Raw genomic sequence first — 14,692 nt, 5'->3', positions numbered from 1 at the left:
ATAAACGGAGGCCGGCAATGGCATCGTTTTGCAGCGATCAGCGTCGGCGTCCACGGAGGTGCAATAAACCGTCGCCGCGGGCCACCGCACCCTGCAATTATACAATGGACGCACGGCGACCGCATACTTTACAAGCGAAAATGCACCGCAAAAACTCTAAAGTGCCATGCACAAAGAGTTCCGGTACTGCATGTGCTTTAGTACTTTCTCCCGGTGCTCCCACGGCCCACTTGCCCCGAAAAACAACTTGTTCAGCGGGAACGCCCAAAATTCGGTGATTAAAGTGGTGCGGTGTGACCACGTCTTTACTTTCGCGAGCTCCCGCCAATTAAGCGGTGGTCCGCAGTGTTTTGTTTTTATTGAAGTGCTAAATGAGACGTTTCAGATCGGCTAACTAGGCCTGCGGCAGTTATTGGCAAGGCTTATCATGTAACCACTTCTGCTAGTGCGAGTATCAGTGAAATATATCGCTAGAACTATTAGGTACCTACATATTTCACAAACAGATTGTAAATCGGATAATAGCGTCAAACTGACAAATGGAAACGATATATCTCACACATTCAAAGGAAACATTTATAATCTTAACGCTACTGGTTTCGGAAGTACAAACAATATTACACACGGATAACAATAAACCTTAGTGATCTTAATTAAACATACCACGTTTCCGTAATAACATACCGGAGATAGCTCGAGGGGGCGAAACAAAACGGAATAACAAAATTGCATTCCCGGACGTAAGAAAACTGTGATACAAACTTTCCCTTTTTATTCAAGGGATTATGTAGGCAAATTCCTTTTGCGATTCGATCGAAGTCTGCAGTTTGACCCATTCACCCTTGAACCACAATTTCTAATGGGTAGAAGGGAGATGTAGGTACCTACTTCATTATTTTAAATGTACACGTTTTGAACGTCGGCAATCGAAAGTACGAAGATCGAAGCTCTGATAAGAATCCGCTTTGATTTATGAATGTAGCGTGAAATATTATTACGAATGTAAATAGACTTCGAAGCTTAATATTGATTGAATTTTGATGTAAGCATGAGCGCATTTTTTGCGCAACGAATGTATCTTTGATTAATCGTATCGAGACTTTTTCAAGATATGATCTTCTCACGGCTGTATTATGGCAAGATGTAACTTTCGATTACCAATATTGTATTTACCCATCTTTAGTTACTAAAAGAAAGAAAGCCATAAAACTGCCAACGTGTCTGTTTGTCTAACTGTGGGCGATAAACTTAAATACTACTAAAGAGATTTTCTTGCGGTTTTCAGTCTAGTTCAAGAGAAATCTAAGAACATGCTCGCCAAATGTCGTTGAGTTTCTGAAGATAGCAATTTGGCTCCTTAAGCATTTGTCCGAACAAATCCTGTCAAGGAGCTTTGCATATCCGAAGTATATTAAATATTAATAAGATATCATTATTCTGAATAACGAAAATTATTCGTGCTCAGATGTTGAAATAATTTGCCAGAATTAGGGAAATGTTTGAACAGGAATAACAAACAATAAGAAGATGATTTTAAGAAGTTTGTTTTGTAAATAAGATATCATCTTAAGGCTTCATTAGGATATTATTTTAACTTTTCTTTGTGTTTAGATTATATAATAAGTAATAAAAACCAATTCTATTAAGCTCTATTGTTCTTGTTCCGAGAAGTTCATTACTGAAATTTAATTCAGTCCAGTTTTAAGCACTTCGCTCGTTTCGCGGAAAGCTAAAAAGTACCGTAACATGTTTTGGAATTTCCCAAATTACTGTTCAAAACTTTTTCAATTTCCCTATCATAACGAACCAGCAGGATAGAAAAGCCTTTTCATTTACTTTTAGAAATTATTGATATAGTAAAATACATACCTACCTAAGAGTAACATAAAGAAAAAAAACTTTTTTGCCTGTCTAAATTTTATCACACCATTAACGATTCTGTATTATCCGTGCCAACAAGAAGAATGCATGAAAAATGGTTCTAATCAAAATGTTTGCATCTACATCGGTACCGTTTAAAAGAAATACAGTCGTGGGTACAAAATCACAATACCGGATTCTGTCCCACATCGTTGGAAACTGTACCAAGATGCTGACAAAGTGGGACCATTATGGGAGTGAACTGATGACGGCTATGTACCAGTAATGAACATTGTATGAGATAATGGTACGATTGTTTACCACCAACCACGTCGTCATAAAAGGTCGCATATTGTTTCAAACCACGAGTAAAATATACATCATTTTAATACCCTTAATTATTCTCAAGTACTTCACAATGGCCGTTTTGTGTGACGACCAACAATTTCTCCAAGTACATTGTTTAAGTATTTGTGAAATGTTTGCGTCCCACGTGTTTTATGCTTGATATTAACATAAACCCTCTTATGCTATGCATGAGAAATATTCGCGGCTCATATTATTTGACTACGGAATAGAGGAAATAGTTGGAGAGCTCGAGGCAATTTGTCACACCTTATTTTGGTCCCTTTAAGGCATAACTATTCATAAGGTCTTAAAGTAGCTACACAACAATGGTTTGTAAAAGCTTTTGATGAATGTGATTTTAAGAAAGTTACGTTAGTAGCATATTTTTTGATAAAAATAAAAACTTGTTTGCCAGCAGAGTCTAGCTAACATAAGAGTGTCTTTAATATTTAGTAACACCAACTTTTTAAGAGAACGAATTTACACACTTGCAAAGTTAAGGAAAAAATTGACATAGGCTCTCAGACAAAAAAAGGAGATATATTTTACTCTAAGGTAAACCGGGAGTGGTTGAGGATTTATTCAAGTATGCTCATATTTTTTCATGCGTTGCTATAAGATAATATTACAAAAATGAGAAATGTCATCAAGGTTTGATCAAACCTTCACTTACAACTTAATAACTTATAATATAAAAAAAACTTGTTGCTTACCTATATCTAATGATCTAGTTTTTGACTATTTGTTTCATATATTTTTGTCTCTCGGTAATATTAAGTAGGTCATTGCTGAAATATATCTCAGATTCAAATACTAGCTAGACACGAATTGTCTTTTTAGAACACAACAATGCACTTTCCCAAGCGAGGTGTTAATGGAGACTAAACTTAATATAAATAAGAGTATGTTTTACTTAAATATATTTCATGTATTTTGTGTCAAAACAATATTATGATAAAATAACGACATACAATTTAACGTACCTATTATAAAAAGTATGTTCGGAAAACTCGATGAAAACTTCAGAGATGGCTCAACAATGGAATCCTTGAACTAATTTCATCTGTTAAAGCTCTCGTTTTTAGTCCGCACTTCCAATTTCTGAATTATGGACTAATGGAATATTTTACCAACCGCAAGTGGTTTGTAAAGTTAGATACTGATGTTCAATGTATATGTGTACCTAGCGAGCTACCATAATCACAAAGATGCACCTAAATTATATTTTTCAGTTACCTACTAATATCATAAAGCTGAACATTGTTTGTTTGCTTTACTCGCTAATCAAAGACTCTACAAGAGCGATTTCAAAAATACTTAGTTTATACCTACATATAGAATATAGTATATAGCTATAGAAAAGTTCTCAAGTGACTCGTGTGGAACCACGGGCACAGGCAATGTTTTATAATACTTCAATATATTGTACACTTAACGAGGTAAAGAGTACAAAATTATCTCCTAAATGATCGAGTACCTATTCCCACGGTGTTTAGTTAAAACATTTGTTGAAGTGAAACTAGCCAGCACTAATGTTTCTAATGTATTGTTTACAGACGATGCGGCTTCGACGCGGCTTCGCTATAGGCGTTCTGCTCATATTACACATGGTGAGTTATATTGTCTGCTTTGACGACCTGGATTTAAAAAATAAACATTAACAAATTATTTTATTTTCCTCTAAAAAATCTTGTTCATATTCAGTAGTAGGTAGTAGCACCTTTCATAGCAATGCGAAGGACTCATATTGTGATATGTATCTTCTTAAACGTTATGATCACCTACGCCTTCAATCTGCACCTCATTGAGCTATAGGTACTTACTTTAATTTTCACTATTGTTTGTATAGAATTAGTTGAACTGTATAAACAAAATCACGAATAGGCCAATTTAAAGAATGAATGCGTAAGACTATAGCTTGATGTTATCGTTCTAGAAAATACTAACAATAACAGCAATTGGTCGGCTATTAAAATCATAATCTAATAACGAACCAATAAAAATAGTAGCTTTATCGACAATAATCTGATCACGTATTCCACACCAAATTAATTCAGCCAATAGAAAGGAAGAAAGGTCTATTGTTCAATAAATACTTACGAATAACAAGGGCCTGACTATTTGTTCATGCTAATTCTCATTGTTTGGGCGGGTCGATACCTCCTACTGACAAATATAGATAGTTAGTTACTTCCTCTGCCAATTCAAAAATTATACAGCGATTTTAGTATATTGCAGTAATAAGTAACTAGATTGTGTCAAAGTTAATTTCCTTAAAAGCAGTTTTTTTTTTAAGTTTCCTTTTATTATAAAAGAATTGTTCAACAAAATATTAAAGGGGAGTGCTAAGTCGAGTCTTCCATTTATAAGTAAAAAATAAAAGATTGATAATTTTCTCTCACTTAGAGTAATTATTTTATTTGGTGTCAGTAGAATTTAAAGGGTACGAAGGGTCATAATATTAATGTGAATTAAAACCCCGAATTCAATAAATAGAAACAAAAAAACGATACTATGAAATCCGCACATCCATTCCTCACATACATGGTAGTACATGTTCGAATAGGCATGTGGCTACCAAAAATTCAATTTATCGTTAAAATTGTAAACGTTATCTCATGGAGCGCGCTCCATTCCTCGCTCAAATTGAATATATCTGGAGCACTGTGGTTTTGTGAATTGCATCTGTATGTTTGTCTGTGTATGTGTGTGTGCGTGTGTATATCATAGTTCTGTCCCGATTTCAGTTAAATCAAATCTGTTGTTTATTTTGACCCAATTCAGTTGGACAGCGAGCGGTATTACTGTTGAATGATAAATTGTGTTTTCTATGCTTTAGGTATTGCAAACGCACTGAATAATTTTCAACGAAATAAAAGAGTTTTTTTTTACATTAGGAAAGTTATGTCTAATTTATCATCTAATTACATAAAACGAATTGTATTAGTTCCAAAGATTACTGCAATCCTGAAGTTAGGCTACATAAGTAGAGGTCATTGTCCTTAGCCTACTAATGCTTATTAGGCCGAATTAGTGGGTCAGGTAGATACGATACGCTTTTTGCTATAGAATCCGTTCAAAGACTAGGAAAACTTTTTACTACAATTTCTTAGATCTCACCGTTACAAACCACAATGAATAGTTAGTAAACAAGAATGGTTTACTAAGTAAACTTTTAATACTTCACTAAAGAGCTATGCATATTTTACAGGCAGTTAAAAATTACCTTAATAATGTAATAGTAACTCCAAAATCGTTGAAGTAATAATGCTAAAATTACACCAGTTATATTAAAAGATTAATGGTAGTAGTTAGCTGTAGTGAAATTACTATCGTTGAAACACTAAAAAAAAGTTTCTTCGAATTATTTTCTTTAATTCATTCGATGTAAAATGATATTGACAACCCTATTTTACGTGAATGCTTACAACTAATTTCAATAGCAAACCGCAAAAGCCAGTTTAATGAAGATATAAACGTAATTTACTAAGTACTTGTAATTTTGCATTTACGTAGTTGCCATGGAATTTCTAGCCCGTTTTTCACCATAAGAAGCAACTTTTTGAATGGGCAACCAGAATCAAATTTATTTATATTTTTGACGTTCATAAGTGCTTGTAGAGACCTAAATGAAATAAAATAATTAGTTTCTTTTTTTACTTTGACTTTGTACATGTATATACTAACAACTTTGCCAACAAAATCATTCCTACTTACATCTTGAACAGTCGATTTCAAATATATGTATTGTACAAGTTCAGATGGGTGATTAAACGTAAATTACTAGACCATGTAGGATTGGTATGGCTAAGATTTCACTGGACCGTACCAACGGATCGGTACGCTTTTGAAAATACGTGGTTGCTATATATCTTGTATGCCCATTACTTGATGTTCGGTTTTGTTGAAAGGAGGAAAAAACATGATTTTGAAAACACAACTTCGAAATTTAAATCAATATTTGTGCAGTAATGTGGATCTTTAAGAATAAGATATAGATAATTGAGGCTAATTAATGGTTAGATATCATAAAAATATTGACATAACTTCAGTTTTCCCAAGTTTCACATATTAAAAGCAAGACGGGAATTGAATGAAGAGAAGAAACATGCTTATTTCCATTTTGATTGAGTTAATTATAATTAAAGGCTTGGCTTTCAGGACGATGTTAAACATACATACATGTAAAGAGAAACACTCCATATTATTTACGTATACTATTAATAACTTAATATAAATTAACCCAATTAATAAAATGAACTTCACCGCGGCGTGGAATATAAAGCAAACACAATTACGTTTCATCACTCATTATTTATTAATGAGACGAAGTCATATAATGTCGCATGTATGTAAGTATGTAGGTAATAATGAGCATACCAGTTGTGTGCGTGGTTTTAAAACATACATATTATTATTTGGTATTTTACAAAATGATAAGTATTTATGTACCTTTAATTAACTTAATTAATTTTGTGAATATAAATAGCACGTATATTTTGGTTTATGATTGGAAAATAAACAAATAAACTGTAGATGTAGGTATATTAATCTCCTCTTCAAATCGTGATCGGCTTAAAATCACAACCTGACATTACTGATATTAACTTGCTCGTTCGTAAATTAAGTAGAAAAATAATAATTTTCGAAGCTTCCTCTTGTTCGGTACTACGGTAAATATAAAATGAAAATAATATAAAAAACGGAAAGTACATATTCTTAACGTCTTTAGAAACACAAACAAAATGGTGCAGATAATCACCATGACGGCCGTGATACATGAACGCGCATTTCATTTGATATCCAAACCACAAGAGAAAACTAAGACTTACCCATAGAACGTTTCTCTCTTTATTTTACTGGACGCTGAACAAAACAGTTAATTACCACAAAAATATTTAATTCGAATAGTAAACCGTATCGTGCAAGTGGAGCGGGTACAAGAAAGTATGCATCACGCTTTTGTGAGTTTGTGGTGAACTGTATTAGGTATAGATAGATACACCTTAGTTTAAATGGTGCATGTAAATTAGATACCTACTTCATCCTTCAAAATAATGTGATAAACATGAAAAGTGATGGTGGGCTGAAGGTCAACACAAATCTTGGAAAATAATTTGGAGTTTCAGTCATCATCTCCCGAACCTATTCCCAAGTATATTAGGGTCGGCTTCCAGTCTGACCAGCATGCAGCTGAGAACGAATGTTTTATAAGGAGCGACTGCCTATCTGACCAGCTCATACCAGTAAAAATAAATATAAAAGTATTTTTTTTCTTGTATCATTTTCTAAGTGGCTCTCCTAAGGTAACTTGTATTCATATCAAACCAAAATAGTCTAAACAACTCGCGGTAATATAAACAGATTACATTTTTCCTTCTCAATTTAATTCCCAGATCATTGGAAAGTTAATTAATTTAATCGACTCCGTCTAAGGCACATCACTAGCTGCCGCTAAGAAATCACCGTATCGACGTTTTGATTATTTTCAAAAAAAATAGTAACAACATCGTTTAGTTTAATATAAATGGTTTTGCTGGTTAAAGCTCGTTTGAATGACAGCCAGTTGTATGGGACATGTTCATTTGAAAGCGCTATGTTCTACTGTGGAAAATTTTAATCATATTGAATTTCAACATAGGAAAATAATATCTTACATTCTTATATCTGTGACTTTATGAGAAATTGGCTGTTAACCCGATGTTTCGCATTCTTGCCAAATGAACTACCTACTTCTCGCCTTGGTTATAAAGTTTTATGGCCACCTTATAGATTTACTTGATAATTATGACCTGTTCATGATACTGAAAGAATTTCAGATATGTGATTGTGGCTTTTCTCAACTTTACGATAAAATGTAAAATGCCTATCATAAACCTAAATAAACCTAAAGCCAAGTCTTCAAACGTAGTTTTTAGTCTAAAATCAATAAATCACAGACCTTACAATATCGGAAAACAGTACCAGATAGAATCTAATACGGTCACCGGGTAGCACCCCCAAATATGGTCACAGCGACCCACTGCACTGACGGACGTGCCGAGTTCCGTCTATGTCCACTATTTACCTGTTTACCCTAAGAAGGGAAAGTAAGAAGGCTACTGAACCCTAGCGCAAACAAACATTGTAGTAGATGTTGCTATTTAGTTGTATCGTAGCTTGTAGCTTGGAGAGTCACGATTTTGGCATCGCTTTTTCAGATTACTTAAAAATTCATAGACGTTTTCTTTAATTTTAAAACTGACATACACACACAGTCAATCGAAGTTGGACCATTAGAATTAACAAACATCATTTGCAAGTCAAAATATAGACTTAACCCAAAACGCAGACAAATTCACGAACAACAAGCAACGAAACCAAAATTACAAAGTATAATTCACAGCCTATAAACCAGCCCTTCAAACAAGAAGTTCTTCATTTGAGAGACACCGTGGTAATGAAATGCACACTACTCTTGACGGTTTATGACAATAGGCAGGTGTCTTAGAAAGAGTAAAAGCTGGCTTTCCCAGTCCGTCGACCTACAGCGACGACATACATTGCACTTGAAATCCTGCTCAGTTTAGCGACGGACGACAATTGGCTGTTTCGCCCTGTTTCTGACATGTTCGCTATGAGTTTTTTGACAGGCCCAATTGGTTTGTGGAACAATTTTTGGGAGTTTTAGTTGGAAGTTTTTCGTTGGAATTATTCACGATTTCTGTTATTGTAGGTAAATTCAATTTGCTGTTCGGTTTCCATCCCAAAATTGAAACTATATGTTGTGAAAATTATGCTAATAGCTCATTAATAAAACTTTAAGATACGTGTGTGAAATATGTAGTATAGCAAAAGGCATTTACATAGTTCAAATCGAAAATTACTTCTTCATTCCCAAACCATAGCTAAATCTTTCTGCATCCTTTACTTTAATATCTAAGTTACTTTAAAACTGTACAATTCCATAAACCTCTCACAAACAAACAAACAAACAGCAAAAAGCACGTAATCCAACCAGTAAATAAGATCAGCGCCGTGACTTAGCTACCGACCGTCTTCAGTCTTAATGAAAGTAAAATTAGTCCGTCGGGATCAATGACCTGGCTGACACACTGCCGCCGCACCTAAGTCGGACCTGAATCACAATGCCTTATATGTTCAAGATATGTTCTTAGATGATGTAGGTTTCTTGTGAAGGTGTAGGTTTTTTGTTTATTGTTTGTGTCCAAGTATAATAGAGGGGATAAATTAAGGTTAAATTTAAAAATATAGGTCCTGTACTTACAAGTAAAATTGCTCAGCTTATCGAAGTTAGGTCTTTCGAGCGTATCAGATGTGAATCTTCAAAGGAGCTATTTAACTAAATTGTAGCACACATATGTAATAGAGCCTAATTCTGATACAACGATCGTAACATAAATAACACCACTGATGAATAACGACCATACAATCACCACTAATGACATGGCTGAGATAAACCAATAAAACAAAATTCCTTAACGTTTACCATACAATAACAAGATTACCACACACATTCCTAATCTATAACCCAATAAAATTCCTTCTATAACTTTCTCTTCGTTACGTAACACATATCAATCTTACACCCGAGTATCCATGTTATCCCATTCAGAAATAATTGCTGGACTCAGTTGAAGCCGTGAGCCTTCGAATAAATCTTTATCGAAAAACATATCTGAGAGACCAATACTTTCTAATTTCATAGCCAGGGGCAAAACAAATGAGAGTTGTAAAACTATTGACGAGCCATCCAATAAAATGGATGCTGTAGACGACACCCACTATTCATAACATTGCCATCGATATTGAGGACAGTTGTGATGAGAAACATTTTATTACTTAGTCAACACTTCAACTCTCATCATGTAGTTTTCTTAGCGAAACTAACATAAATGATAATAAATTCGAAATTATGTTAAGAAACGGATTTCAAATTGTATTAACATAAAAATTACAAGCATTCAGTGTCACCAAGTTTCTAATCTTCAGTAAACTTTAGGATTAAAAATGTGCTAAAATATGCAACCTAGAAACTAAAAATCTAAAAGCTATTTCAAAATGAAATAGTGTTTTATCTAAAAAAAACTATTAACACGATACATTTTGAGTCGGTCAATCTAATTTCTAAAAAACCTGTTGATATAGAAAATATTTGAAAACCGGAGCAACCTGATGACTTAAGAACGGGAACCAAATTTTATTATGGTTCAACTTTCACATGTTACTACGGACCCAGGAAGTATGTATCACTAAAGTTTCGATATGCCTACCTACTATAATAAGCCGATATAAGTTTACTTGTAATCAACGCTCGAATATATAATCAAGGAAGTTGGCTATTACCGCTCCAAGTGGATTTATTGATGTTAGCGAAAGTAATGAAAGGGATTGCGAAAGCCTAATCTCTCATTTTAATCCCTTTCAAATAAATTAACCTTTACTTTTAAATGAGCTGTACTAAATTCCGTTGAACGTACTTATTAATTTAGAGAAACACAAAATACGTTCAGTAGTTAATAAAGAATTTTATAATTGAAAGGTCATACAAATTATGTCCATTTCACCCATGAAATGCGCAATCATCTGCATTTCTTTGTTCATGGCCTCGAACAAAATGTCGCATAACCTTTGATGTGTAGTTAAATCGGTCAGTATGTCGTATTAAATAACATTTTAAAAATAATTCCTACGTCGTATAGTGAAAGCTGGGTGTGAACAACAAAAAAACAAGAAATTTTCTATGTCGGTATAAATTATGAGATTTGAGAAGCCCATATACTTGGTTAACACGTCTACTATATACTGTTACGGTTTGCTCTATTTAGGTCAGAATGAAAAGTGATACTCCAAAATATCATTATTTACACTCTATCTCCGTCATGTCATGGAAAAAGAAAGGCCTATAAAACGTAGATAATTCAAACAAAATGATTAAAGTTCACAAAAATGAAAAATGGTGTTCATATTTATGGAGGTAGTTAACGCAACGAAAGACAATGACCACGCAGTAAATGGGATTAACCAAAGTGAAATATGATGTTCAAGTTAATGACAAAAAGAAAAAAATATCGCAATAAAAATCTGCTTTCAACGTGACTAATTGAATTTGTTTGTAATTTCCAGAGTGGTACTCTTAGTGACCAGTCATCCAATGAGAGCGGTGGCGGCGGTGGTGGAGCTGGATCGGACACCAGTAGTGCTGCCGAGCCATCTGGAGACCAACTAGCCATGGAGTCTTCAGAACGAGACACCCCGAGCCATGCGTACAACGGACCTCCTCCACCGGCCCCGCCACCACATAACAGGAGGCAGAACCCACCGCATCATCAGGCACATCACCCACTAGGTAAGAAATTAGACACAACTTATTAATAACAAAACGAAAACGTCTCCGAAATTCAATTCACGTGCAATATATAAGAACGAAACACATTTTAAGCATCTTTAGTAATAACAACATTTGTCACGTTTCAGGCATGCCGAGAATCCCGAATCACCATCAAATCCATGCAAAGCCGTTCGCCATGGGACCACCAGTGAATCACCACAAGAATGACGTCGGTCCTGGCTTCCGGGGACCACCGCCACCTCCTGCACCTCCCGCTGATGCTCAGACTTCTGCTAGCGACAAGGTCTTCAGCGGAGCTGGTGATGTCTGGCCAGCCCCTGCACCAGACATGCCCAAGATTGTTTCCTTGGACGTGAAATGTGAAAAGAACGCAATGAGAGTATTCCTCAGTTTTGACAAACCATTCTTCGGTATCGTATTCTCAAAGGGACACTACTCCAACCATCAGTGTGTACATCTCCCGCCAAACCTAGGAAGAACGTCTGCCTCTTTTGAAATTGGAGCCCATGCTTGTGGAACAGCTGGCAGTGGAGACCCAAGGTACAGGGGAGACGTCGCAGCAGCTGGAACTTACTTCGAAAACGTTATAGTAATACAATACGATCCTCAAGTGCAAGAAGTATGGGATCAAGCAAGAAAACTTAGGTGTACGTGGCACGACCAGTACGAAAAGGCAGTTACTTTCCGACCATTCCCTGTAGACATGCTGGATGTAGTTCGAGCAGATTTTGCTGGTGACAACGTTGGCTGCTGGATGCAGATTCAAGTCGGCAAAGGCCCATGGGCTTCCGAAGTATCTGGCTTGGTGAAGATTGGACAAACCATGACAATGGTTCTCGCAATCAAGGACGACGACGCCAAATTCGATATGTTAGTCCGCGATTGTGTTGCTCATGACGGTCAACGCGCTCCTATACAATTAGTCGATAGGCGAGGCTGTGTAACCCGACCAAAACTGATGTCTAGATTCACAAAGATAAAGAACTTCGGAGCCAGTGCCAGTGTGTTATCGTATGCTCATTTCCAAGCCTTCAAGTTCCCCGACTCAATGGAAGTGCACTTCCAATGTACGATCCAGATTTGCAGATACAGATGTCCAGAGCAATGTTCAGATGGCAACCCCAATGTGATCGCACCACACGCTGAATACGGACCGCCACAGATTGACGCGTACCAACAAGTTGGTATTGAAGCTAGACGTGATGAAAGGAGAGTAAGGAGGCAGCGACGAGCCACTTCCCCTGAGAAGGAAGTTGGTGTGAACAGGGTTATTCGAGTGGTCTCTGCTGGTGATTTAAATATGGATACTTCAGAAGAAACCACTGCACCTAAAGTAGTTCCCACGCCGGGACTCGTTTGTATGACTACGCCTGGATTTGCTGCAACGTTAGGAGCTCTTCTCGCTACATTATTATGTTCATGCGCGGTATCCGCAGTTTTGTTCTTAAAGTTACGACCAATCTCGACTCTGAAGAAGAAGACAGCTGCCGTGACGACGATAGCCCGGCCGCACCCGCCCACCGCACATGTAATTTCAAAGAGTCGCTTCTACTCGTAACAGAGCGTGTATAACCTAATTTGTACATAGTAGTGTGATGAGACTGAAGTATATAGACCATGCCAATTATTTATTTGCGTATTATATGAGTGCTCAAATGAATGTAGTTAATCTGGAAACCCTTACTTAGCATTAAATCAATTTATGTGTAGCTTAACAGACCGTTGAACTTCAGTTAAATCGTATTGATTCCTATTTATGAAACAGTTGAATTGACATTTGATTCAGCAGTGTTTGTTGCAACTGTGTTGTTAACTAAAGAGTTTATTTAGTTGTTGAATTATTCTTTAGTTGTTTTCGCGTTGTTAGAACAAATTAAAAACACAAATTGTAGTATTAAAATATTTTAAGTACAATCTTCTGTTACCTCTTTTCGAATGTCCATTTGAAGTAGGGGCAACGGAAAATATATCATACGGAATATCAACATAGGTGAACCGCTAGATTGTAATTTAAAATAACTTGTCATTAGTATTAATATATTTATTTTTAATTAAGTCTTAGTCATTATTACGAGTACGTATAGCGATTTATTTATTTTTTATACCACCTGAGTACCTCTTCTTCTTATTTTATTGTTTTTCTTCGCATTATTATTTAAAGGTTTATTAAATGTTACAATGGAGTTTAAATGTTTCATATTAATTTATTTTATAAACGAGTTGAATTATTTAAATCGAGGTTGTACCATATACATGTTTGATGGTTTTATAAAATTTGTAACAGTAAATTTGAAAATTAAACTTTAATCGAAATAGTGTTGTTGTTTTATTTGTTTTTTTATTAATAAACACAAATTCGATCCAATATCCAAAACAGTTATGAATGATTAATTAACCTTTTACCCTCTATTATTACTTATCTAATTCATTAATCAACCAAACAGTTCCCTGATCCGTTGACAAAGATGTAAGTTGTATTTTTTAATAATTCATATTAATAAATACAAATAAGCACCTACTACTATATAAAAGTTAAAGAGTAGGTTCACAGGGGTAGTAAATAACAGCTTCTAAGGGGAGTTTATTTTATAGGGAGAGTACATAGAAGAAGTACTTGGACTGCCCTGTAAGATGCGCCGTGCACAAAGACTCGGGTTCGATTCTTGGGTAGGGCTGACATCGCTTTGTGGGTTTCAGAAACCCCAAAGTTTGGAAATAAGATTTCGGAGTGTTGAAAAAGAAATAGTTATTTGTTATACAAGAGTGCAAAGTTGCTTTTTAACCGCGGGCTCAATTTTGATGACCGAGCAAGCGAAGGATTCTAAAATTGAAACACGAGCGTAGCGAGTGTTTCAATAATTAGAATTCTGAGCGATAGCGAGGGAATCAAAAGAGTGAAAATCTTGCACTCGCGTGCAACACGTAACTTTTCATCCCACCTCATCGAGGAAATGCAAAAAACAAAATGGCGCGCACATATGAGTATCAAATTAAAAAGAAGTACCTGTTAAAGTTCATTTATTTGAAAACTCAGTTTTAAAAAATGAAACGTGGTTAAAAATCTATGTAAAAACAATAATAAAAATTACTTAATTAATTGAATAATTATTTTAAGCAGTATTCTATTTGTTT

General features: G+C 35.3%; 1 protein-coding gene across 1 annotated transcript in view; it reads left to right on the top strand.

The window, feature by feature from the left end:
• The window catches only part of LOC110373328 (uncharacterized), a 31,159-nt gene extending 17,302 nt beyond the window's left edge, over window positions 1-13,857 (top strand). The window contains exons 2-4 of the mRNA XM_021330570.3: window positions 3,765-3,818; window positions 11,335-11,557; window positions 11,686-13,857. Of these exons, the coding sequence (XP_021186245.2) occupies window positions 3,768-3,818; window positions 11,335-11,557; window positions 11,686-13,118 (1,707 nt within the window). The 5' untranslated portion in view covers window positions 3,765-3,767 and the 3' untranslated portion in view covers window positions 13,119-13,857. The remainder of the gene's footprint in view (window positions 1-3,764; window positions 3,819-11,334; window positions 11,558-11,685) is intronic.
• Window positions 13,858-14,692: the final 835 nt, after the last annotated feature.

This window comes from Helicoverpa armigera, chromosome 14, assembly GCF_030705265.1.
Source record: "Helicoverpa armigera isolate CAAS_96S chromosome 14, ASM3070526v1, whole genome shotgun sequence".
Taxonomy (NCBI): Eukaryota; Metazoa; Arthropoda; class Insecta; order Lepidoptera; family Noctuidae; genus Helicoverpa; species Helicoverpa armigera.
The sequence above is the reverse complement of the archived record's forward strand: the minus strand, read 5'-3'. Positions and strand labels throughout refer to the sequence as shown.